A 26,148-nucleotide genomic window follows, 5' to 3' on the forward strand; every position below is an offset into this window, starting at 1 on the left:
AAAGTGAAATAACAATTGTGACATCTGATTGCATTAAAGACATCCCAGAGATTAAGCAATGTTTACTGGCACAATGACCTATTTCACCCTGCCACTCAAACTACTGCTAAGAGTAGAAGAGCACTAGTACTCTTAACATGCAGTCTAGAAGCAATGTACAAAGTACTGTTCAACTCTGAACGATCTCCTGCCCACCGCAGAAGGACATCTGCCTTTCTTGAATGCCAGGATCTTGATGTGAAATGTGTTATAACACACAGAACTGAATTGCATGTTTTCAAATCTCTAGTCACTTTTAAGAGACTCATAAAATCCCCACAGAATGGAATAAGCCTTAAGACTTACTTTTCCAGCTCCTACAGGACCAATCACAGCCAGTAATTCCCCTCGTCTGACAGTAAATGAAATTTGTTGAAGTGTTGGGCTTTCTAAATTCTGTGGGTTTGAGAAAAAGTTAAGCTCTCAGTAATGAAATACACAACATCAAAACAACTCTTTAAAAAGAGAAAACAATGCACATAAGTAACTATAAATTAGCAACCCATATTAGGGCACACAGATTGCCGCTTCAGTAATTCACACTTTTGAAAGACTGCTCATTCACCACGAACAAGTAATACAGACAAAACAGTGTTTAAAGAATAAGAAACCCAAAGGCAGCAGAACCAGTGCTTCCTCAAAGCCCACACATCCTTGCTGCAGCTCAGCACTGGGGTGGCAGCCTCAGAAACAGGAGCTCTCTGCTGGCCACAGCACCAGCATTCACAGCCCCAGCATGGCACGCCCGGGGACTCTGAGTAGGCAGACAAATGCTGGGAAAAGAGGAGGTTTGAGCTCTTTTGCAGCCCCAGGAAAGCCAGGTCTGTTTTCCTTCTAGTCAAGGTGCTATCCAAAGTGAAAATAGAACAATGTCATTTGATTTTACACTACTTTGTCTTGTATATCATGGATTCTAAGAGACTTTAAATAGACAACAGCACCTATCTGTGTGAAAAGATACTACTCTAGGATTGTTACTTTAATATTCCTTTTTAGTGTGCCTATACTTTGTCACACTACCCATAAGAGCTTATTTCCCAACATATTTTGCACCTCTTCTGTCAAGGTAGTAAAAAATGTCTGATCCTTGTGAAAAGGAAGGGTGATCATGTCCTTAATAGCCGTGGTAAACCACAATTCCTAAGGGCCTGGAGTATCTCCCTCTCATTAAAGCAAAATACCCTTGTAACAGGATCTGCCTTTACACACATCTTAGACCACACTAAGCATGACTGACACTAAAATGCAAACAGGAAAATATATGCATTTTAACAGAAATACCCCCTCCCCTTTAAGTATCAAACAAAACCTCAGTCTTAAGATTTAAGAAAGAACTATGTGAAGAATATTTAGTGCACATCTTAACAGCTTGCAGACTACTTAACATCTCCAGTCATTCTTTGAAGTTTAAGGGACTGAAGGGGTCATGACCTGACCCTGTAGAGAAGATGGCACATGAGCAGGTTCTGGGACTGCATAAAGGGGAAGCTAGTAACTTACTTCAAATTATTTGGGAGAGACACAGGTACAGCATACATCCACACCCGTAAGAGCTGGCCTAGCACACACGTATCTCCTCATGCCAGAAGAAATACTCCAACATGATTTGGCAGCACCATACCCAGAACTCAAATCCACACATCCCCCATCACAGCTGCCACCTCACAGATAGACTTCAGGATTCACATGAAAATCAGTCATACCGTGAGAACCCAGACTTGTGTGTGCTGTTCGACTCTGCAAAACTACTTTTGTTGCTACTATTAATTTCCACAAGGTGGCAACAACGGGGCTTCTTTCCTTTTCTCCACTCCACCTCCCCACCATCATTTTACCATGATTTCTATTTCTCAGTCCAGAGTAGAGACCTCAGATGCTCAGCTAGTGCTATGGTCAGGGGAACTCTACCAACTAATGCTAGCCATCATCTCTTTTGGGGTTTTTTAGTTTGTTTTAAATGCAAAGTCTGTAGGAAGAGAAAATATCTTATTGAATTGATTCGTTTACATGGAAAAAACAAGCTTTCAGACACACAGGGCATTCAGACATCTTGAGGTTGTGATGGTATTCACAGAATTGTGAAGGTATTTCCTCCCATACTCAGCTTTTAAAGAAAAAAAAATTATCACAAGAGCCTAAAAGCATTATAGAATACCTTATGAGTTATTAAGCTAATACCCAAATATTATATATTAAAGCAGTATTCTGAGATATCATAGACTCTATACAAAAGTAGGAATGCAAGCAAACAGTGTGGCCACAAACACCCATGGCATTTTTGAAAACGAGCACTGCTAATAATGAAAGACAATTTGTCCTGAATTTATCACACCTATTTTTAGGCACTAAACTGAGGCACTTAGAGCACAGACTACTATTAAATCTAAGTTCATGTGACAGCTCATTACCACAAATGTCCCAGCTCTCCTGTGACCTAACCATGTCTTTCACTTCTTCTGCCACTTGCTCTTGCCCTAATCTTGCAGAATGGGTGTTTATGGGAGTCAGCTATCAGCAAACAAATCATACTAAAAGTGATTCCTTATCTATTGTTTTATTCATCTGAACTGGTTCATCACAGGGTCATGCATACAAGCATTAATACCAGCACAAGCAAGGGAACCAAGACATGAAGTGTCAGGACAGAGCACACTGGGGCAGCAACTCTTCAGGTTATCTTGGGCAGACTTTATACATCCTACAGTCAAGAGAAAGCATTTTATCCCACCTAAGGGATACAGAGATCATATACTGCACAGAAGTACTATTCTGCTAGGCTCCTCTTTAAGTGACTAATATTACAAGGAATAACTTTGGCTTCTGTTCAAGCACTTGAATTTTAAATCTTAAGTTGCTCAGTTGAGCAGACTGTTTTGTAAACTCAAGGGACATCAGTAAAGACCCATACTGAAGAACACGTAGTTCCATGCTGCTATCAGACTAGCCTGTGGGACTTAAGATAAAACTTGACTTAGTAAACAGGAGCATGACCATGAATTAATTGGTTCTGTCTTTTATAAACCTGTAATATACCATGTCAGGTTGTTTTCCTGAAAGCCTAACAAACAATCCTTTTCTTTAATTCCAGTGTTTTTGGATTTGTGGTTTGTTGAGACTTTTAGTATCTTTTTTTGGCTCACAATCTTTAAAAAAGACAAAAATTATCTCCTAGCTGTGCAACATCTGTACAGAGATCCAAAATGTCTTGAGAAACCTAGTCAGGATAGCAAGTTAAACTGGGTTACTTGACAAAGGATAGCATATTTTTATTATTCTTTTCATAGATTCCCTACCTCAGAACTCATAATCTTTTCAGTCAGCAACTCCATAAAAATTATTTTATATCACTGTAAGACTATGTAAGCCAAGTTTTCTGAGCAGCTCTTAATATTTCAGGGAAAACAATTCTTCTCCCCTGAACACTGACTGTAATTAAATATAAAAATGAAAGTTATATTAACAGTTTAGAACAGTTTAGTGGGTGGTTTACTGGTTTGGGTTTGTTTTCTTTAAATTGAAAGGAAACCAGTAATTCCAGTCATGCTGCCCTGCTTTGTGCAATATAAACAACTGACAAAAAAAAAAAAAAAAAAAAAAAAAAGAAGGTGCTTTATGAGCATATTATGCAACCACTTCCTATAAATTGTTAACAGTGGTACCAAAGCTGGTTTGGGGAGAAAACAAAGACTAAGAAATCCTAAAGCAAAATGGAATGTATTTACCCTATAGTTTTTCATGTCAATTAACTTCAAAAAATTTGTTCAATGTGTCAGAAAGATTTATGTCACAGAGACAACGTGGAGAAATGAATGCAGAATAACAGCAATTTCCTTTCATAGCTGAGTAGCAGCAGTAGTTGTAGGCAGATCCTCACATAAGTTTTCACACTTTCATGGGACCCAACACACGCAGGGGAAGAGGGTATATAAAGGGAAATGTCTCATGAGATCTATAGGCACAATTCATTTTGAGCTTCCAGTATTTCTTATGGAGACTGAAGCTTCAGCTTCTCTTGTGCAAGGATACTGACAGCTTGCAATAGCTGCAACAATTCATCACAAATTGATGATTACCTGTTGGATAACTGCCTATTAACCATGGGACATGAAGACAAGTTGATACAACACTCAACTGCAGTTTTAAAACAGAAACAAGACTCATTCTTTGCCTCTCAAAGAAACTGATACATAACAGACTTACCACCTGCTTATTGTCCCTTTGTCTAACCTTTTTGCCGGTTTTAGTCCATTTTTAAGCAGAGAACTATTTGTATCTCAAATTATAATACACAGAGTAACAAATGCATGCAGATTAGTCTCTAAAGCTTTCAGATATGCTATGAGAAACATGAGATTGTACTGGTTCCAGGCTGACTGATCAGCATTCAGTTCACAGAAGAAAACCCTGCATGCCAAGGTCCACCTAACTGTGCTGTCTGCCCTTAACTCAAATTTAAGTATCTCAGCCACGATACACTGCTGTTAAAAACAAGACATATTTTCACATAAAATACAATAATAATTAATAGCTAATTTTAAAATGCTCTTGATAGCATTTCAGCCCTGTTCTACAGAACTTAACATACTAAAACAATCCTCACATACAAAAAATGGAATAAAAACCATCAGCACAATATACATAGACATACTGCTATTTAGACTTAAAATGCCAACGCCACCAATATACTTTATATTTCATATAAGTAAATTTACCTTATCCCAATAGCAAGTCAGATCCTGAACATGAAGAATGGCATTCTCATTATTATCTTGAAGTTGTGGCTGGAAGTGTGAGACCTCATCAAGGATCAGAAAGTTCTGCAATAACAAAAAAGCACAGCATATTGTCTCATGTGAGACTGAGAATGAGAAAGGAACCCAAGCACATGGTTTTGCAAGCAGAATATAGAACATTAACTGGGGGCGGGGGGGAAAGGGGAACCAGCCACAAACAGATTGAGGATTACATTTCCAAACCAATGTACAACTCCTTCAGTGTACCTCTACATGGCTAACTGTCCTCTCAAAAAACCCTGAAGTGCAGATTAAGTAGCACAAAAGTACTGCAGAACTCTTAACAATCAACTGCTAAATAAAAGAGAATTCCTGAAGCAACTGAACTTTAGGAACCTGTCAGGTCTTTTCTTTGAAACACTGACAAATCTTAAAATTGTTTGACTCCCTTTTCCTGTGCTAAAGAAGTGAAATCCCCACTGAAACACTTTATCACTTCACTGCTGTGATGGTAAAGGCTTATGTTATCATCATTCTTCCAAGTGATAACAAGATAGAAAGAAGCTGCCCACTTGTCTCTAAGCATTCTTCAAGTGACAAAAAGGCTGCAGAACACTATCTGAACCTCTACTTCTAAAGTTCTGGGCATTTAAGAAAATTAAAAATTGTTTACATCTGCGTAAGTGGCTTGTTACACTACCCCTATTGTACTTCTACATCATATCCAAGTGAGAGACTTTCCTTCAAGTTGCATAAATGCCACGTTTCTAACATAACTTGCACGATGCTAGACTATAAATACTTCAAATACATTTAGCAAGGAAAAGGGCAAATTCTAGAGAAAATTTTCAAGGGTAAGAATTAGCACTATTTTAAGACAAAATCAGAAAAATACTTCCACATTTTGAATCCCAGGGCACAGAGACCTTAAATAGGCTCTAGCAGACAGTATTTTGAGAGAGGAAGGAAGATCCTGATCTTAGAAGCCACAATTAGTTAACAAGTACTAAGCTAACAGGTTGCAGATGTGTAATAGCTACTGAAGGCTTTCAGAATTAAGTAACTAAGAGGAAGCTGAAGGAGGATGCCATGGGAAGGAAAGAATAGTACTGCCAGGTGTTAACAGGCACAGAGGTACTGCTCAAGCTCCAGCTGGTGAGTATCATTTCAGAGAGCAGTGAGAAGTCAAGTGTTTTAAGTCAGCATTCTGCAAACTCAATGCACATACACATCAATCTCTGCCAAATACAAAAGTGACATGCCTGAGTGGTCCAACCAGGTGAGTACTGCTGAGAGCTGCTTTAAACGGGCAGGTCCAAATGGATACATGTGTAAAAGAGAACTCTGGATAAGAAAGTAGTAGGCAGCAAAGAAACAAACTCCAGGTACTGCTTAAATCACTACTGAGGTGTGTGGCTTGAGAAAATACCTCAGAAGTGTGATTTGGATTTTGATGATGGTTGAAATACCATGCCAGAGAATCAGTTACGAGCAGAGAATCAGTCTATTGTTGTTTCTGTGTTTAAGAGGATTTTTTTCTTTCTAGCAGTAGCTTTCATCCCATGTGTGGTGGGTTGAAAATTCCCCCCCAATATGAAGTTTGCCAGACCAGCTCAGTTGGAAGCAAATGAAAGCTGTATTCACAATCAAAACTACAATCTACAATGGAATGCAATGAATATGTACAAATATACAATATTTACAGGTATTTACAACTAATGAACAGCACAAGAACCCCCCCGGCCAAAGACCAGCCCTCTGTTACCCCCTTGTTCACAAAAGGGACAAGAGAAAGAAGCAGAGAGAGATTTTGTTAGACTTACGCCAAACCAATGCAGCCAAGGTCAAGCAGAAGCCAGCAGAAGCACAAAGTCAGTATCTTCCAGCCCAAGGAAACACGAAGAAGAAAGATTGTTTTGGTACAACTAGTTTAAGTCCCTTATCTCTCCAATGGGATTGTTTAGAACTATCATTATTTTCCTTTTTATACCAAATAGTGATTTATTTACATTCTACCAATTTCTGCTCAAGAGCTGTGAAAAAATTTTAAAAGCAGAGCCTAAAACTACCACACCCATGTCTAAATCCTAGCAAGGCATCTAATTAAAAAACCTTACACTATCACATATGGAAGATTTCAAATAAAAATAGTACAAATGAAGAAAAAAAAAAAGGTCATACGGTTAACACCATGAATTTTAAAGAGACATAAAAAAATCAACACTACAAATAAAATTTCCCAATGCAATAAGTCTTAGAGACTCTTTTAAGTTATCTTACAACATTCCTCCTTTCTCTTGTATTCAATAATCTTCCATGCAAAGCAAAACAAAGCTGCTACCACCCACAGGATGCTGAAAAGCAAACATTAGTTTGAGATAATGGCTGTGCCCTTGAAAGAGAAACCTGTATCTTTTACACACAGCTAAAACTTATCGTCTTTTTGTGTATTTACCAAAATAACCCTCTGAAAAACAACTACTCTCACTTTGTTTCACACAAGGACCTTGAACCTACTGCTCCATCGCAACAGAGTAAGTGACCTTGAAGAAGAGATGCCGACTGGCTCTCAGATGTGTAGCTAGGATGGGGGAAAAGAGAGCTTAGGTGAAAAACAAAGGCAGCCACTATTCTTTTAGCCACACAGTTCTTACCTATGTATAAATAAACATGGAGGAAAGGCTACTACTTACTTTCTGACTATCACTCTTTATTGTCACCTGAATCATATCTCTCGCTTCCTTCTCTCCATATGAATGTGCTTGAAGATCAGCACAAAAACCTAAGAGAAAGCTGGAGAGGTGGGCACAAGCCAACCTCAGGAGGTTCAACAAGACCAAGTGCAAGGTCCTGCATCTGGGTCGAGGCAATTCCAAGCACAAATACAGGCTGGGCAGCGATTGGCTGGAAAGCAGCCGTGAGGAGAAGGCCTTGGGGCTGCTGGTGGACCAGAAGCCACCAGATCCTGGGCTGCATCAGGAGAAGTGTGGCTGGCAGGTCAAGGGAGGTGATTCTCCCCCTCTACTCTGCTCTGGTGAGACCCCACCTGGAGTACTGCATCCACTTCTGGAGCCCCTATTACAAGAGGGATATGAACATGCTGGAACATGTCCAGAGAAGGGCCACCAGGATGATCAGAGGGCTGGAGCACCTCTCCTATGAGGACATACTGAAAGAGTTGGGGCTGTTCAGTCTGGAGAAGAGACCTTATTGTGGCCTTCCAGTATCTGAAGGGGGCCCACAAGAAACCTGGGGAGGGACTTTTTAGGATATCAGGGAGTGATAGAACTAGGGGGAATGGAATAAAGCTGGAAGTGGGAAGATTCAGACTGGATGTGAGGAAGAAGTTCTTCACCCTGAGAATGGTTAGACCCTGGAATGGGTTGTTCAGGGAGGTGGTTGAGGCCCCATTCCTGGAAGTGTTTAGGGCCAGGCTGGATGAGGCTCTGGCCAGCCTGATCTAGTGTGAGGTATCCCTGCCCATGGCAGGGGGGTTGGAACTAGATGATCCTTGTGGTCCCTTCCAACCGTGACTGATTCGATGATTCTATCATCTTAAAATAACACAGTATTTCAGCTGTGCTCAAATAGATGTAGCCATCACCTTTATTTTTTTCCTTCTGTACTTCCTACTCTCTTAATTCCTTTCCAATTCTTTACATTTCAATAACACATCTTTGGTTAGGCAGCATGGCAGCATCTTGTCATTTAGTAGAAAAATGTCCAGCCTTTAAACAGCTTTGGAAATGGAAACTAAACAACTTGTGACAGCATCAAGGATGCTACAGATTTACTGGGACAATTCTTTATCCAATGAACCTTGATTCTGGAGCTGGTTTCCAAAAAACATCCTTAAGGAATCGTAAGAGCAAGAGAGTTGGAACCAGCTGTCAAAAGTAAAATCCCCCCATCACTAGGATACGTTGGAAATGGAAACAAGGATAAAAAGGAACAGATATCACTGCCTCTGCCCAAGGGCCACTAAGTCACTCTCTGCTTTTCTCCTTTCTTTTTCGCTTGTCTGGGAGGGGGAGAGGGGAAAGCTGTTGGTAGCCCCCTGGTTTTGTCCAGGGGGGATATTGTGTTGTTTATAAATTGTAACTATATGTAAATATTGTATATTTTGTACATATTCATCACATTTCATATTTCTAGATTTTAGTCTGCTTGTGAATATTGCTTCATTTGCTTTCCAACTGAGCTGGTCTGGCAAATTTTATTTTGGGTGTAATTTCAACCCACCACACACATCTGTATACACATTCCTCCTACCTCAATGTGTACATCACCTCTTTGCATGTACACTTTTCTCCTACATTTCAGTCTGCCCTACAGTACATGTCATGTTTTTGCACGTGCACACACAGCAACACATTCCATTTTCAAAAGAGGTTATTTTATTAACAATCCCAAACTGCATAACCAAAATAAGGCTGTTTTTGTCAGCAACATTAAAACAATGTTAGAACAAGAGATCCACATACCATTCAAATCAATAACCTTACCTTGATTCGTTGTATGCTAATCACTGCCTCGGATACTCTCTCCACAGCCGCAGGGAAGAACAGAGTTACTGTCAGTCTCACTGCACCATACAGGGACACTGCAACAAACACCCGACTTGCAGAGATAACATTGCCAAGTAGCACATATGCCATGAAACTCATGAACACTGTTATTTTGCTTCCCACAAAGAAAGAGGCTAAGTTCAGTCCTCGAAGGTAGGAGCTTTTCATAACCATAGCAATCTCCTTCCTAAAAATGCAAAATATAAACAATCACATCAATTTCTCATCACAGATGCCCTCAACAATAGGATGAAGAAACCCACTCTCAGGATTTTGCTTTTATATCCTTTCTCATCCCTTTGTACCACTCCAACTCATATCTCAAGAATTGTAAAGGAAGTATGTTATATGGTGTAGCAAATAAGAGAATTTTAAAAGGCAGAAAATAAATGGGGAGAATTACTATAGTAGCTATTGAAAATTATTATTTTTCAGAGACAGAAACCCAAAATATTCATTTTTTTGTTTCTGCTTTGGTCAAAGTAGTATTTTAGATTTCAATATGCTTCAAATCTTTGAGGGTTGTGTACAAGAGCAAAGATAAAAAAAATAAGACAGCTCTGTATAAAAAGCACCCACAAACTCTTTATCCTTCCAGCATCAAAATCCAGCAGAGTTCAGTCACAAAACTTCTGAAAAGATTAACATGCACTTGAAAAAAAAACAGGACAAGAGTTCCAAAGATCAAGAGTCGAACCATGGCTCAAGTATCTGCTGGTCCTTAGGCACGACCACAGGATTTGCAGTATTTCTTTTCCTGTCCAAATCCTCCCCAATAGGGACCCTGCTCCTGGCTTCCTGTGCTCTAGAAATTCTTGTTCATAATTCAGAGAAATACTGATCTGTGAGGCCGATTGTTCTGTCAACCATTACCCAACCTAAATAGTGACTGAGGAACTGCACAGACATGTAAGTCTCCCACCAGCAAATGAAAAGCTGCAGATGCGGATGTTCTCAATTTCTACTTCAGTTAAATTTCAGTTTCACTTCTAAATGACTCACCAAGTCCTGTCCTCAAAATGTTACTGCACTATCTATACTGTGGATGCCATCAAGCTTAACTTATTAAACATAACAGTTTTTCTTTATCAATCACTCTCCTTCCCCATATATTCTAACCTTATCTGTTTGAAACAAATATGAGAATATGAAATTATGAAAATTTCAAATTTCTCTTTCCAAATATTTTGGCAACTCTCAGCAAAAAATCTTGATCATTTTGATTACCTTCCACTTGGAACTACATACACAGATCAGAAATTCAAGTTATGATTATGCAATTTGAAGTAATTTAAATTCTGACTTAGAGAGAATGACGCAGATGCAATACCGGAAAGCTAGTTAAGCAATCTTCCCACTACACTTGCCAAATTGGCTGAATTGACAGACTTTCAAAGAGTTTCAAAAGACTTATTTTTTCAGCTTAAGGGCTCACAATCTCTGATCTCCTCCAGAGTACAGCGAAAGAACATTTGTACATAAACTATTTGAATTCAGTCTAATTCAATTACTTCTACAATCCTGGATGAAACTCTTTTCCCACCCTCTAATAATCCTTAATAATCCTCTCACTATCTGTGAATAATCAGCAACTTCTTTGTGCTACTCTCCATAAATACCAAATAAATTACAGCCTACCTGCAGGCCATATGTAATACACTACACTGTCTTAAGGCACAAACTTGTATGAAAGGAAACAAACATGGACAGCTACTCAAAAAAAAGGCAACAAAGGAGTTCAGTTGTTGTTTTAGGAAGCATCGAGGGCCACTGTGGAAATACTGAGCTATAAATCACCCAGCTGAACTTCAGACTTTTAACTACAGTGTTCCACATCCAGTTAGAAAAAAGAAAGAGGGCTAAGGATGTGTTTTGCAAGAGCTTATTTCCTTCTATCATTAAAAAGGAGGCTTCTAATCCTAATGAGGCGTTGAACTTGGAATCTAAAGTTTAGTGATGTGAATACACCTGCTGCTGAGGAAGCTTTAAGTAAAACATCCTCTTCTCTGGCTCCATGCAAGAGAGCGAAGCTTTCAATCAATCAATAACATTCAATCAGTGCAGGATCCTATAATCTGAAGGAGGAAAGGACTATATGCATAGGAAGAAACACCTGAAGGAACATTATCAAGTTTGCAAGCCTGTGTGTGGATAGAAAGGAAAGCAAATTCCTTCAAAAAAAAATCCAAATAAAACAAATTAAAATAAATCAGAGAATCTGCAGCAGAATAACAACCTTCTACTTGTGTGCTACAGAGGAACCTAACGTGAAGATTAGACGACGAGCAATATGCACCTGAAATCTTACTGCCACCCGAACACTGAATTCTCTTATACTGTCAAGTAAAAGCACAAATACTGATTGAAAAAAAATCAAATTTATGAATAAGTTTCAATTAAATGCTGACAGTCCTCTGAAATGAAAGGCCTTGGGATACTACACTCAGCCTTGCCAGTTGAAAAAAAATAGGGAATGTCAAAGTTGTTGTCTTTCTCTTCACCACCCTTCTCAGATGTCTTGAGTAACACTTAAAAATGCAGAAAGGGAAGCAGAGTACTACTTGAGGATGCTCAGGATCATTCAGGACAGAAAATCAGATACTATGTATTTCTCATAAGGAAAATGTCTGCATATGGGTTTCTTGCTTCCAGTTTACAGAGATGTTAAATTACGGAATTGTTAAATTACAACTATTACAGTTTATCAGCTGCTGGTGTTAAATATAATCACAAAAAGGAATTAAAAAATTATTTATGAACATCAAAGTGGGTTTTTTTCTTTTTATGGCCCCATACAATATATTTTCATTCCTTCACTCATGCTATAGAAAGTTTTAAAAAAACAAAACCAACAAAATAAATTCAAGTAAACTGCTCTTTAGAGCACACAATAATGTACACATGCTAAAAATGGAAACAGATATAGATCATGTAACAAGCTGTATCTTTCCAGGATTACCTTCTTAAACCATTCACAAGTTCTGCAAATGATTTTTCCCAAGCATACATCTTTATTATCTTCATACCACTTATGACTTCATTCATGGTCCTAATCCTGACATCTGTTAGGGCAGCTGTCTTGCTTCTGTAAAAAGCACAAAGTAAAAATTCTCAGATTCTCAAAGGAGAATAGATTATTTATGATCATACAACATACTCATATCGAAGAAGTTTTTGCTTTTGTTTGTAAAGAGAATTCATGTAATTGTAATTGCATTCAAGGTTCTTCCTAAACAGTATCTTAAAGCTGATATACAGTAGATAGACTTGGTATGTCTGTATTCCAGATATTCCCTAGGAACTGAGTCACCTCAGTGTTCAGAATTCTATCTCAGTTTGTGCAAGCACACACCTTACAAAAAGTTGTTTCCCTAAACAAACAATAGAAAAACTCAGTAAGTTTACAAATACTAAATTTGGAACTAAAACAAAAAAAACCAGGAAATGAATTTTTTAAAATGGTTTTGAAATGCCACAATAATAAGTCGTCCCATAAGGCTCTTTTGATGTTGTTAAAGAAACTGGCTTCCATTAGTGTCTTTTTCAGATTAACTCTACTTGAAGCAAAGATTACTTAGTAACAGTACAATTGCTAGAGCTAATCAAGACAAGATTTTTAAAAAGAAATAAATATTATTTAAGCATTAACTGCAAATGACACTAAGGTAAATATACATATTTTAGTCCCACATTATATTTGCATTGATGAACAAACTGGAATATGTGGTAGTTTTAAGGTGAGCCTAGAAAATTTTCCACAGATCTTGAATAGAAAGTGATAGAATGTAAATAAATTGCCATAAAAGAGAAAATATGATAAATTCTAAATAATCCCATTTGTCAGATAACTTACATAGTTATTTTTGTAAATTAATTTTCTCCCTTTTCTGCTTCCTCGCTCTGGCAGATATTAACTTGTGCCTCTGCTGGCTTTGCTGACCTTGAATGCGTTCTTGCTGTGGTTAAGTACTAACAGCAGCTCTCTGCTCTTTCTCTTGTCTGGTGTACAAGGGGAAGGGAAGGAACAGGGAGGGGGGAAGCTATTAGTAGCCCCCTGGTTTTGTCCAGGGGGGTTCTTGTGCAGTTTATAAATTGTATATATATGTAAATATTGTGTATTTTGTATATATTCATTGCATTTCGTATTTTAGATTGAAGTTTTGCTTGTAAATACAGCTTCATTTGCTTTCCAACTGAGCCAGTCTGGCAATTTTATGTTGGGGGGAATCTTCAACCCAACACAACGTAAAATTAAATAATTAAGTCACAGTGTTAATTAGGAAAAAAGCATTTAAGTTAGAAGCCATGTAATGAATGTATAAACCATGCTAATAAAGCCTATTACAATTCTGAAATCATTCATGCAGAAAAACATACTTAGCACATAGTGAGCTATGGTAGGCCTTAATTTGAGAAAAAATACCTTCTCTTGCTAAAGGACTTATTTTTGTATATACCAATTAAAGTTAAGATTGAGAGATCACACTTAGAGAAAAAACCCACAACAAAAAGCTACCAAAAACCCCCAAACAAACAAAAAAACAAAACGGACAAACAAACAAAAAAAAACCCAAACACAATAAAACAAACCACAAGCTTTTTAGAAGGTGTGGCTAGGTTTTGTCAGGTTAACCTGACCCCTGTAAGAATTCTCTGATGGTCTGGAAGAAATAGCCATGTTCAAAGCACTTCAGGAGAAAGAATTTCAGGTACCTGCTCATCATTTAAAAACTTCTCTGCACCAACGTTCCATAAACATTAGGATAGCTGAAGCATGGTATTAAGAAATATTTATACAAGAAAACTAACAAAAAACATGTAGAAGCTCAGCCCTAGCACAATCAAGGCTTCTTACTAAGACTGAGGAAGACAGCTTAGCCTAAAACAACCGTGCTGACAAGGAACAAGATTATCTTTATTAAGTCATCTTTTCCAGAAAGAAACAGTAAAACAATTCCTCAAAGAATGAGAGAACTCATTCTTTCTTCTCCATACACACACCTCCACTTCAAAAGGCAAAATTTAGCCTGTGTTGTCCATCTGCAGCAGCAAACAATTCTCACCTGCAATCTTTAGAAACAGTCACCTTTCAGACCTAACTCCAAGGCTTGGTCTCCAAATAACGGAAGGTTGAAGATGACTCAAAATAAGAAAGTTAATAGAGGTGTCTTTTTTAAATGGTGTGAATCAAAAAGGCTGTAATTCTCACAAAACAAGTTTTCAGTTTTCCTGCTGAACTGTTATCACAGTAACTATCCCCTTTCAAATTGCTTTACAATGTTCAATAGGTTGGGTCCAGGGGCAGGAGGGTATTTTTCTGTGTTGGTTTTGTTTTGTTTGGGGTTTGTTTTGTTTTTAAGTTATACTCCTTTACATTTTGTTCATAAATGCCAGGAGCCACTGTCTCAAAAATATTATATAATGGTTTACAGTAGAATCGTAGAATCACTTTGGTTGGAAAAAACCTTTAGGATCATCAAGTTCAACTGTAAATCTAATACTGCCATCACCACTAAACCACATCCCTAAGCATCTCATCTACACATCTTTTAAATATCTCCTGGGATGGTGACTTCACTGCTTCCCTGGGCAGCCTGTTCCACTTGTCCTATTGATTATTGCTTGGGAGAAGAGACCAAGAGAGACCATACTCCACCACACTACAGCATTCTTTCAGGTAGCTGTAGAATATGCAGATTTACAGCATATTGATGGCAATTAGCAGCAGAGGAAGACAGGTCTCCAGGTTTAAAAACACTAAATTCAGAGTACATGCAGATCAGCATGACTAGGAAACACATGCTCACATAGCATGCTTAAGAGTGTAATAAGAAAAGACCTGAAAATTCTTCAGGCATCTGAAAAGTCCTCTCTGTGATACTAATAAGCATTCTAAATTAAGCGAGCTAAAAAATTCCTTTTTGCCTTCACTAGGCACATTTAATGGGTTTTAATCATGTGTGACATAAGTTTTACACAGTTTTAAAGAAGGGCTTTAAATGAGAATATTGCAGTTGCATGGCTAAGCAGTGAAAGGGTTTAGCTCTTAAGGCCATTTTATTTATATTCCTTAGTCCAATAACTGAACTATTTCTGAAATAACGTATCAGGTACTGTGTATTCTGTAAAACTTCCAGTACTTGTGCAGGTGAAAGCAATACTGGGCAACACAGCTTGTACCATTCCAGAGGATACCGAGTCTGTTTCTACAAACTCCTACAGCAGTGAGGCTAATGCCCACATCATGAACTGGTGTGCCTATCTGCCTTTACAAGACCGGGTCACAAGCACAATGCTGAATAATAGCACAAATTAGCTGCCACACTGAGCGTGCGTGGATTTTAGCAAAAGCTTTAATCCTTAAATTACTTCTTCATATGCTGATCTCCCTAAATCCATACAGATTCCCAGCAATTGCCAAGTGAACACACTCATCATTACAGAGCTGAAATCCATTTCAGTTTTACCATTAACTCCTGTTCACTGCACATTTATGTTCACAAATACAAAGACCTGTGCACATGTAGACAAGCAAAAGTTTTTCTGGATAACAAATTCTTTCCCTTGCACTGCATCCAAACAAGTGGCTGAATGAATGGCAGGAAAACCTGAACAACATTACATTGCCATTGACTGACTTTTTAAATTCTTGTCTTCAAGAACAGGTATTTGTCACCTTGTTGTCTGAACCTGGACAAGTCCCTTAATGTCCTTGTGCCCATTTCCCATCTGTAAAGCATGGGTAATAATGCTTACCACTTACCACCATGGATAAGACAGTAGTGAAGTGCACAGCATTTTAACTATTGACTCAAAGCTCAAAATTGCAAAAACTTCAAATTCAAAAAACCCAAGTGAAGTATCTTGATACTTATGCATGCATATTACACATGCAGTGAAAATGCACATGTAAGAAAATATTGGAATTGCACTACAAAGGTTTTTATCAAAAAATAATAAAAAATAATTTAACAGAGAACACTGAATGGCTCATTATTTGAGAAACAGCCTGTGAGCACAGTAACTGAAGACCATCACAGTGGTCACAAACAGAAGTAAGTCTATGAATCAGTCTCATTTTGCAGTTATCACCTCTCTCTTTTATACCTAGACATGCAACACCAATGCTGTTCTCAGTATCTCTGGAAAACTTGCCTTAAAAACCAACGTGAAAACTGCAACAGCTCACTTAAAAAAAAAAAAATCTATTTATCCAAAGAGCTAGAAGGAACCTATTTACCTTGAATACACATGCAACCAAGATGCATAACCCTACTAAGCATGTGTACACAGTAAAAAACACAAAAATATTTAGATACAAAAGCCACTTATAAACTCAGGATGCACAGATAGTAGAGCATGATTAATTACACAAAAAAGTTAGGAAGAAGAACATTGAAGATATAATTCAGTATTCCCACTTGAGCCAAGTCTTTAAGAGGAAGTCACAGAAAAACAAATTAAATTTGTCTGATAATAAAAAATTACTGCAAACTCATCTGATATCTCCACAGCCGAGAACCTTACAGTTGGAAACCCCACAGCTGACACCAAATCCGTCATCATTTTTTTCTGCCTTTCTCTCCCAGTTCCTTCCCCTTTTCCCTCTCTGCATCTTTTAGGAGGAAAAAGAGCAAGATCTCTGAACACAAAACTTCCAGAGCTTTCTGCCGCAATTCCTGTATCATCCCACGTGGTGGTTTTGAGGTTCAGGTGCCTTTAAGATAACCACAAAGAATAAGTCCTCCAAAATACAGAAAGTCAAGGGGCACAGACAGGTCGTCCAGGATATTGTAATGTGTTATTCTATTCCATTTCCTGACGTTTCCTCTATTTAAGGGAACACACAACTGATATTGTTCTCTTCTCCCTCCTCCTCGAGAAGAGCGCGCACATCTTATCTCATGGTTTGTGTGGGGGGAGATGGCTTTGGCTGGCAGGGGAATTTGAGCTATGCCACAAGGCCTGATGAAGCCTGGCAGGCCTGAGGTCAGGGTGCTGAGGCTGGGTAGGGTAGAGGTTTCTGGAACACTTTGGCCTGGTAGGCTTGGCCTAGTTTGTCAGTGTATTCGTTCTACCTGAATGCCTTTTGTATATGTATTTGTAAATAGAATTTCCATTTAAACTTCCAATCAGTGTATAGTAATTTTACTTTTACTCCCCGAAAAGGAGTAAAATATCTTCTCGGTCCCTTTGGCCTGAGCAGCTTATAAGTCAAAACCAGGACACCCCAGAAGCCAAACTTATCAGAGGACCAACAGTGTTGCTCCTTAAGCATCAATGCAGGAAGGCAAAGCTCAAGGAGTGACACAATTCTATCCCAAGATCTGCAGAAGTGCCTCAACTCTTTTAACATACTGGACAACTAATGGGTAACAGCTATTTCCAGCATTCCTGGAAGACAGAACACTTTGAGTCCCTAAATAGCAACTCCCATCAAAAGAAAGACAATGCAAAATCCTCACCAGACAGAAGGTGATCTCAGAGCAGTGCTCCACCAGCATCCAGTAAGCATACTTTGAAACACAGGACAGAAAATACCTACAATCCAACATATGCAACCTTACCTTAGGGAAGAAAAAAGCCTCCCAATGCATGTCTGAATAGGAAGAAGAATAATCAGAACTGCCATTCCTGCAAGACAGGATGGGCCTATCTCCATCCAGAGAAGCACTGTTACTGCTACAGCTTGCATTGGTCCAGCCCACAAGAAGTGCAGGAAAATTGTTACCTAGGCAAATAGTTAAGAAACAAAAATTAGCTCTTGGTCTTCGCTAAAATGTTAAACTCTGACAATACGAAGTTGAGGAAGCACCTTTGCTTGAGGCAGGTAGTAAGACATCCAGTGAGAGGCATTCAGAGACTTAAGTTTACACACAGGGGCCTAACTTTCAGAACTTAAGCTTATCACATTGATTGTGTTTTATCTTCATGCACCAACATTTCTCTGAGCTTAAGAAAACAGCAGGAAAATAGTAAGGGAGGGGAAAAGTACATTTTCCTCCCTCATTTTAAAAGAGTATTTCTATTCCCGTGATGTTCAATCAACAGCTAGAATAAATTATAAGAAACAATTATCAGGTGTAGACTAAAACCCTAGATTTTTTTAAGCCCCTTGAAAAGATGTGTAATACTTCTTACCTGATCAAATTTGTTCACATCATTTGACAGAAGGTTTACTATTTGACCAGTGGTAGTTTTTGCCATAGCTGCGTTACTGAGACGAAGCGCCTAAAAAAGTCAGAAGAGCCTCAAAATTGTCACAACTTACAAAGCACTGTACACCTATACACAGCAGACCATACATACAAATATAATCAGGGGCAAATCCTGAAGGCACATCTCAGCTTTTGCCTGAGAATATCTGGGCACAGTTCGAGAACCTTAGATAACATATGGGTTATGTTCACTGAAGAAAGTCCCAAGTATGGGAAAAAAAAAAAAAAGAAAAAGAAAAAACCCAACACCTCCAGGACTCTAGTGAAGGACTGCAAGAATAAAAGTGCCTTAACTATCTTCAGGTCCAAAATGGTTAAAAATGCAAAAATAGCATCACAAAAGTATTAAAACTGAACAAAAGAGCCTGTAACTCCTCATTTTCTTTGCTGTCACCCACATTATGAGCATCTACTCTAAACAGGGAAACTCTACCTGAAGACCAAATTAAAATCAGGAAATTTGGCCAACTGAAAGAATTTTGGTTTGAAAGAGATTCCTGACAGAAGACAAAAAAAACCCAAGTTATTAATTTCACACTATCAGTTCCTGCTAATGCTGCTAACTGTGCTATCTCTCTTTGCAAATCAGAATATCCCTTTATCAATTAATAAATACTTTCCTTGTTAATAACTCATGTAAAATCATAACATTTCTTAATTATATTAAATGAAGTTTAGCACGTGCCATGAAAAACAAGAGTAAGTATCAAGTATTTTTGTAGGCTAATAAATAAGCTAATCAGTAGAAAATACTATGTTATTATAAAATACCCCTCAGAAAAAAATCACATCTGGAAATGTGCAGCCTGAACATTACAGCAACGATGCAAACTGAAATAGCTCAAATATGCAGATAACAGACCCTGCTTCCTTCTACATCTGCTGAAAACAGTTTTGCAGAACAAGTTAACAAAAAAAAAAAGTTACATTTTTTCCTGTAACAGGAGTAGTTCACTCCTAAGAAATACTTTCCATTTTCAGGCACTGAGCACCTGAATATCATACATCAAAGTGCTATTCAAAGCGACATTTTGAATGAAGCATCTTACATTTCTTGTACCTCACAGTTGGACTACAAAGATATTAAATCACAGAGAGAATCCCAACACTCATTCACTGAAACCAGCAAACAAAGAACATTTAGAACTCCACTATAAAATTCCTCTGATATCCCAGTAATAAAACTAGGATACTGGGGATGTGAGAGATGAAATTTAATTATTCAAGCAAGTAATTGCTTCATTCCCTGTCTAAAGCCATTTGCCTCTCATACATCTGAAATCCCATGTGAGGCTGCCTGCAGGTAACATATTTACAGCACATCCACATTTCTATCACACTTCCTCCACACCACAGAGCAAAGTTGATAAGCTCCTAGAAAAGCTGTTAAATCCTAGAAAAGCACAGATCATAATAACAGGAGTTCAAGTGAGGCATGTTTGAAGAAGTTGCTCAGGGGGGTGCTTACAGCACCTTCTCTACTCTACAACATAAACCTATCTGCTATTTGAGGTCTACCTGAGCCACTCAGAAGAACCCTTCATTGGCATCTTGCTAGTGGTTCACAGTGTAGATCTATCTCAGACCCATCACTTGAGTCACCTTTCCGACCTCTTCCTGTTTCAGACATAGCAAATCACAGGCATTCTCAAGATGCACTAGACCAGCTCATTTTGATCAAGTGAGTCTTGGAAGGAACAATGCAAGCATTTTAGCCAAAAGAAGGGTGCTCATCTGTGACTAATTTGTCTTCTCAGGGAAAAGACTGCCACTCCCACTCAGCGGCAATGCAAACAAGGCAATTTTAGTCTTTTCTTCCCATTCTACTCCAAAAATGCTTTTGAATTAGTACTGGTTTATTTCTTGTTTTGTTGTTTGTTTCATTTTGCTTTGTTTTAAGTGAAATAAGCCTTATATTTTTCTGGCTGAGTGGACCTGTCTAGACTGCAAACTGTACAGGAGGAAATACAAACACTGGACATAAAACAGCAGTTTTACTTATATAAGCAATTTTTACCAAAAATTCCTATTTTAGTATTTCCCTTTCCAGTACACATGAAACAGGGCACCATTATGAGCTGCTATGAAGAAAATTAATTCTGTCCCAGTCTGTCAGTATGCTGTGGCTTTAAATACTGCTTCAATCACAACACTTACAAATTCACTACAAGGCAAGTGTCAGGGGTTGAGCTGAATCTGCTGATGAATATTCAATACCATACTGACAGTGCAGGGAGAAGAAGGGCTTGTAGCAGCAGCCTGTGTTAATTCAGGACAGTAAGAAATACTACTGAAAATTATCCAGAGCCACACACCTTCCTAAAAAGCACCTGCAGTTTGACTCTATGTTTTAAATTTGCCAGCTATCTGTTTTCAGGACAAAGATCTGCTTGAATTTCTATCTATAAATTTTCCATTCAGATATATTTACCAGCAAGCACCCTTTCTGAAGGAAAGTATATTTTAATTATATGTCCTGGGTTTAAGGCCCTGAGAGGTCTTAAATCATAGAGAAGTCTTCCAGGGGGACTAGACAGTCCCAAAATACACCCCAGAAAGCATAATCTTTTGTATTTCATTCCCATAATGCCGACATCTCTATAAAACTGGCTGCAGAGTTTTTGTCTCTTTTCTCCCTCTTTTCAGCTCTCCAGAGGCAGTCCTTATCTGGTAACACAGGGGAGTAAGCCTGCTTATGGCCTGCAGAGGACTGACTAATTTGTCCTGTGCAACCTCAGCCTGTTTAGGCCTAACGTAAAGGAGGCAATGTGAAGAAGGAGCACTGGGGCTTTTGGTTTAAATTGGTTGGGGAAAGATTTTGGAGAGGTTTTCATGTACCCTGTATTCTTCTGGAATATGTATTAGGTGTTAAGGATTCCTGTGTTCTGTATTTTTCTGTATGTTTTTGAATATGGTTTCTGTATTTCTCTCCAATTCAACAGGAGCCATGCTATTTTACTCTTACAGGGGAGTAAAATTATACCTGTCCACCCTTTAAACAAAGACATTATGTGAGCTAATGACACCAGTTTGCACACTTCATGTCTTATGTTGAACATTTTTTCCTTCAGATGTAATCCCAAGCACAAATCCAGGCTGGGCAGTGACTGGCTGGAGAACAGCCCTGAGGAGAGGGACTTGGGGGTGCTGGTGGACGAGAAGCTCAACATGAGCTGTCAATGTGCACTTGCAGCCCAGAAAGCCAACCAGATCCTGGGCTGCATCAGGAGAAGTGTGGCCAGCAGGTCAAGGGAGGTGATTTTCTCCCTCTACTCTGCTCTGGTGAGACCCCACCTGGAGTACGGCATCCACTTCTGGAGCCCCTATTACAAGAGGGATATGGACATGCTGGAACGTGTCCAGAGAAGGGCCACCAGGATGATCAGAGGGCTGGAGCACCTCTCCTATGAGGACAGACTGAAAGAGTTGGGGCTGTTCAGTCTGCAGAAGAGAAGGCTCCCAGGTGACATTATTGTGGCCTTCCAGTATCTGAAGGGGGCCTACAAGAAAGCTGGGGAGGGACTTTTTAGGATATCAGGGAGTGACAGGACTAGGGGGAATGGAGCAAAGCTGGAAGTGGGGAGATTCAGACTGGAAGTGAGGAAGAAGTTCTTCACCATGAGAGTGGTTAGACCCTGGAATGGGTTGTTCAGGGAGGTGGTTGAGGCCCCATCCCTGGAAGTGTTTAGGGCCAGGCTGGATGAGGCTCTGGCCAGCCTGATCTAGTGTGAGGTGTCCCTGCCCATGGCAGGGGGGTTGGAACTAGATGATCCTTGTGGTCCCTTCCAACCCTGACTGATTCTATGATTCTAATTGCACAGGCCCTGTTTCAATTCTTTAACTATTCATTGCCTTCCGTAATCCTGTCTTAGTGTTTTAATCTCTTCCTACCCCAAAATAGTTAACTCCAAAGCACATTAAAATGGAGAACTAACCATAGAAAGGAACAATGTAACTGTTCAGCCAAATAAATTTTGGCTGCTTTCTGTCTCAACCTACTACTCCACAGCTTACACGGCTTTAGTATTTATTCTGAACCCCACTGAACTTCTGAAAGTTAAATCTTAAAAAAAACATAATCAGCCTCCCATAAGTAGCCTTTGGTTTTACATGAGACCGTGAGTCATGAGATGGATTCCATTTCCATTTTTGTTAGGAGCTTTCTGCATACATCACTAATACTTCTTACTGATCACAAAACATCTTGGTGTTTGAATACAGGATTGTTTTAAGTAAGGTTTTAACTTTCCAGGAAATGAAAAAGGGTCTAAAATGTAAGAGTTATGAGCATTTGAAGTTCTCCACTAAGGATGATTTCACCCAATCCCTTCATCCTTGCAAATTCAAGCTTTTATTTACTACAGCAATTAATGAACTCTACAAAGTACTGGTAAATTAGCATCCAGATTCCTTCAAAAGCCTGAATGAGGATAAAGAAAAAAACAGAACCTGTCTCTAAGTCTAAGATAATGAAGACAAATGATTACAAAGGTTTATCAATGTTCTTCTGTGACCTTAGCCTTCACTCTCATTTATGAGATATGGGGAGATTACTTTTCCATTTAACCACATCTCTAGAAATAAAGGTGCATACTATGGATATTTATTTTCCATGCTTCACACCTAGTATCAACACAGCAACTACATCACTATATACTATTTTGTAAATTTCCAATTGTGTTACAATAATCAGTTTGGTAAATTAGTACCTTAGAGAGATGTTTATGTACAAGAAACCAATGTGCCGTGTTAGAGCTGAGTTCCCAAAGGATAATTTCCAAGGTATGAGAAGAGGGAGGATAATAAATATGCACATGAAAAGCAATCCTCACTTACAATGGGGACATTTTTACTCTCTTTACTTTACTCTTTGCCCAAAATCTTTGCATGACCTATATCAGTATTACAAGTGTTCACCGTAACTGGAGAGTACCTGTGTTTGATACTTGTAATAACATGGATTTCTTTACACTCTTAAAGAGAATGTGCAGTCCCGATCCTTCAACTAAACTTCTTTGCCTAGGTTAAGAATTGGCAAGTAACTATTTTAGCTGCACTAAAGCCAAAAAGATCTTTCCTTCCAGCATCCTCAGCAGGAACTTCCTGCTTAGAAGTGGACATGGACTCAATCGTTTGGATATTGTCAACAGCTTCAGAAGAGAGAAGCAAACATTCATAATTGGGTTGCTCGCTCCTCAGAGTGCACCAAGGCCAGGATTTTATCCTGGATGTTACTCAAGTCCTTCCTGTACCTATAACTTCTTTTATTCCATTTTCCATCCCACAGCAGTCTTTGTTCCATCTGTAATGAAAGACAGCTATTTCTTGATCAGGACACACAGACAGCTAAGAAACCATAGCCTATCAAGGACTCCAGTGCTCCCACAGTAAAACCAGTAAATGATACTAAAACGTGCCTCTACCCTAGCATTAAGGTTCCACTTGATTCTGAACCATGTCTCCTCCACCAAATCCAGATAAGGCCTCACCAGAGCAGAGGGGAAGAATCACCTCCTTTGACCTGCTGGTCACACTTATTTTGATGCAGCTCAGGATATAATTGGACTTCTGGGCTGCAAGAACACACTGCCAGCTCACGTCCACCTTTTCACCCAACAGTACACCCAAGTCCTTCTTAGCATGGCTGATTTCAATCCCTCTACACTCCCCAGCGCAATACTTGTAAACAATCAAGGTGAGAGTGGACAGGGCTCTGAGCAACCTGATCTAGTTAAAGATGTTCCTGCTCACTGCAGGGTGGTTGGACTAGATGACCTTTAAACGTCCCTTCTAACCCAAAATGTTCTATGAAGACACCAGGCATACTTGCCAGCCTGGAGGGGGCAGCAGCAATCTCACACAGCATGGCTGCCTCTTCCTGAACTAACCTGATGGATGCCCCAAGCAGAGGTCATCCTGTCTGACCCACAAGGGAGGCAACTCACAGCTTTTACAACGCTGCTGGAATAAAATATAAATAAATCTCACATTAACTACAACAGGGGCAATGAAGTGCATGGGAGGGACTGGGACAGTGACGTAATTCCCAGGCAAGTGAGAGTGCTGAAGCAGATGGTGACAACCAAGTGCAAGACCCTCCCTGAGTATGAAACTGAGGGGTTGAGTATCTGACAGCACCCCCTGGGAGCTCTGCCCCTCTCCTGCTGAATGCTGACATTCTCCTAGCACTCCAGCACACAACCCTTCCACCAGCAATGGATGCAGGGCTCTTGTTGACAGCATGAGCAGGGGAGAATCAGCAGCTGCTCTTGGGCTTTACGGCTACTTAATTCACCACCTTCACTAGGAGGACTGAAGCTGTCATTCAGACAGTATTACCAAAGAGAGAGCAAAAGCACCTGTATATCTTTAAGGTCTGATATCTATTGGCATGCATTTCTACAAATGAGTAACTTCCATGGAATTGCAAGCATGAACATAACAACAAACTGTATTTTTTACACTCCCCTAACGAAACAGCCCAATATTTGCTTACCTTCCGATAAATCATGTGGCACATAGCTACCCTCAACTTCATGCCAGCCCGCTGTACATGATAGAAATATAAGTGGTGCATTATGGCTAGAATAAGTGTGCACACAGACAGAGCAGCTGCATAGCCATATGCAAAATTCAAAGCGACTTCATCTGAGGAATCATAGTTTTCAAAGTAATTAATAATTTTTCCCAAAAATATTGGCTGAACTATTTTGAGGGTTTCCTGAAAGAAAAAGAAGGTACACATGTATTAGCAATTTCATGTCAATCCATGCTACCCAAGTTTGTAACCCAGCAAACAAAGAGCCAAGTACTGCCACAAGTCACAATCCATATTATTTTCTTTATTGAGTTCTAAGATATCAACCCAATTATTATATAATCCAAAAGAAATATGTTCCACATTAAAATTTAGCTGAATACTTTAAAAGACTGCTATCAATTTCCACTCAGAAGTCTGATGTTATAAAAACTGCACAAATATGTATTACACTTCCATTTTAAAATATGACAGTGTGTCCTTTATAGCTATTTCCATATAGTAAAAAACCCTTTTTCCATTGGACATATAACTCAGATACATAAAATACAGCTCAGCTTTACAAAGCAAGTGAATGGTTTGTAAAGTTTCAAAAATACAGCACTAAAATCAGCTCTGTTCCACATACATAATCCTGCAGCTACAAATTCAATTTCTCAGTCTCTACAGGGCTATCACTGTGGTTTACTTTCCTGAGAGAGTACATGAATATTACAGTATCTCAGTATGTATCATGCAATTGAAGAGGCCAAGTTTCACACTGCTGTTAGCTAAGAAGCATTGTATGACATTTTACACTACTTACCTCAATCATTGTGAAAATTCCAAAAACTAAATAGGATTTCCAGTAACAAAGAATAATGGCTTTTGTTAAATGTGGCATTTTTCCTCTCTTTTTTGCTTTTTGCACCTCTTTGTCCCAGTACCTAACAAATAAAATGCAAACATGCTGAAGGACAGAAGGCGATTACCTGGAATAAAATACTTTCAGCCAGATGGCCATGATGGGTTTCATAGAGCAACTAAAAAACATACTAAGTTAATAATCATGT

At 38.9% G+C, this 26,148-nt stretch overlaps 1 protein-coding gene across 2 annotated transcripts in view; it reads right to left on the reverse strand.

Moving 5' to 3' along the window:
• ABCC4 (ATP binding cassette subfamily C member 4) overlaps positions 1-26,148 on the reverse strand; it is a 153,652-nt gene that overhangs the window by 108,106 nt on the left and 19,398 nt on the right. For both annotated transcript variants that reach the window (XM_054383749.1, XM_054383741.1), the window contains exons 3-10: positions 25,902-26,022; positions 25,055-25,279; positions 18,482-18,571; positions 17,908-18,071; positions 12,300-12,425; positions 9,278-9,527; positions 4,752-4,856; positions 346-435 (exon numbers count right to left, since the gene is read on the reverse strand). In XM_054383749.1, the coding sequence (XP_054239724.1) occupies positions 346-435; positions 4,752-4,856; positions 9,278-9,527; positions 12,300-12,425; positions 17,908-18,071; positions 18,482-18,571; positions 25,055-25,279; positions 25,902-26,022 (1,171 nt within the window). The remainder of the gene's footprint in view (positions 1-345; positions 436-4,751; positions 4,857-9,277; positions 9,528-12,299; positions 12,426-17,907; positions 18,072-18,481; positions 18,572-25,054; positions 25,280-25,901; positions 26,023-26,148) is intronic.

Source organism: Indicator indicator, chromosome 1, assembly GCF_027791375.1.
Source record: "Indicator indicator isolate 239-I01 chromosome 1, UM_Iind_1.1, whole genome shotgun sequence".
NCBI classification, from domain to species: domain Eukaryota; kingdom Metazoa; phylum Chordata; class Aves; order Piciformes; family Indicatoridae; genus Indicator; species Indicator indicator.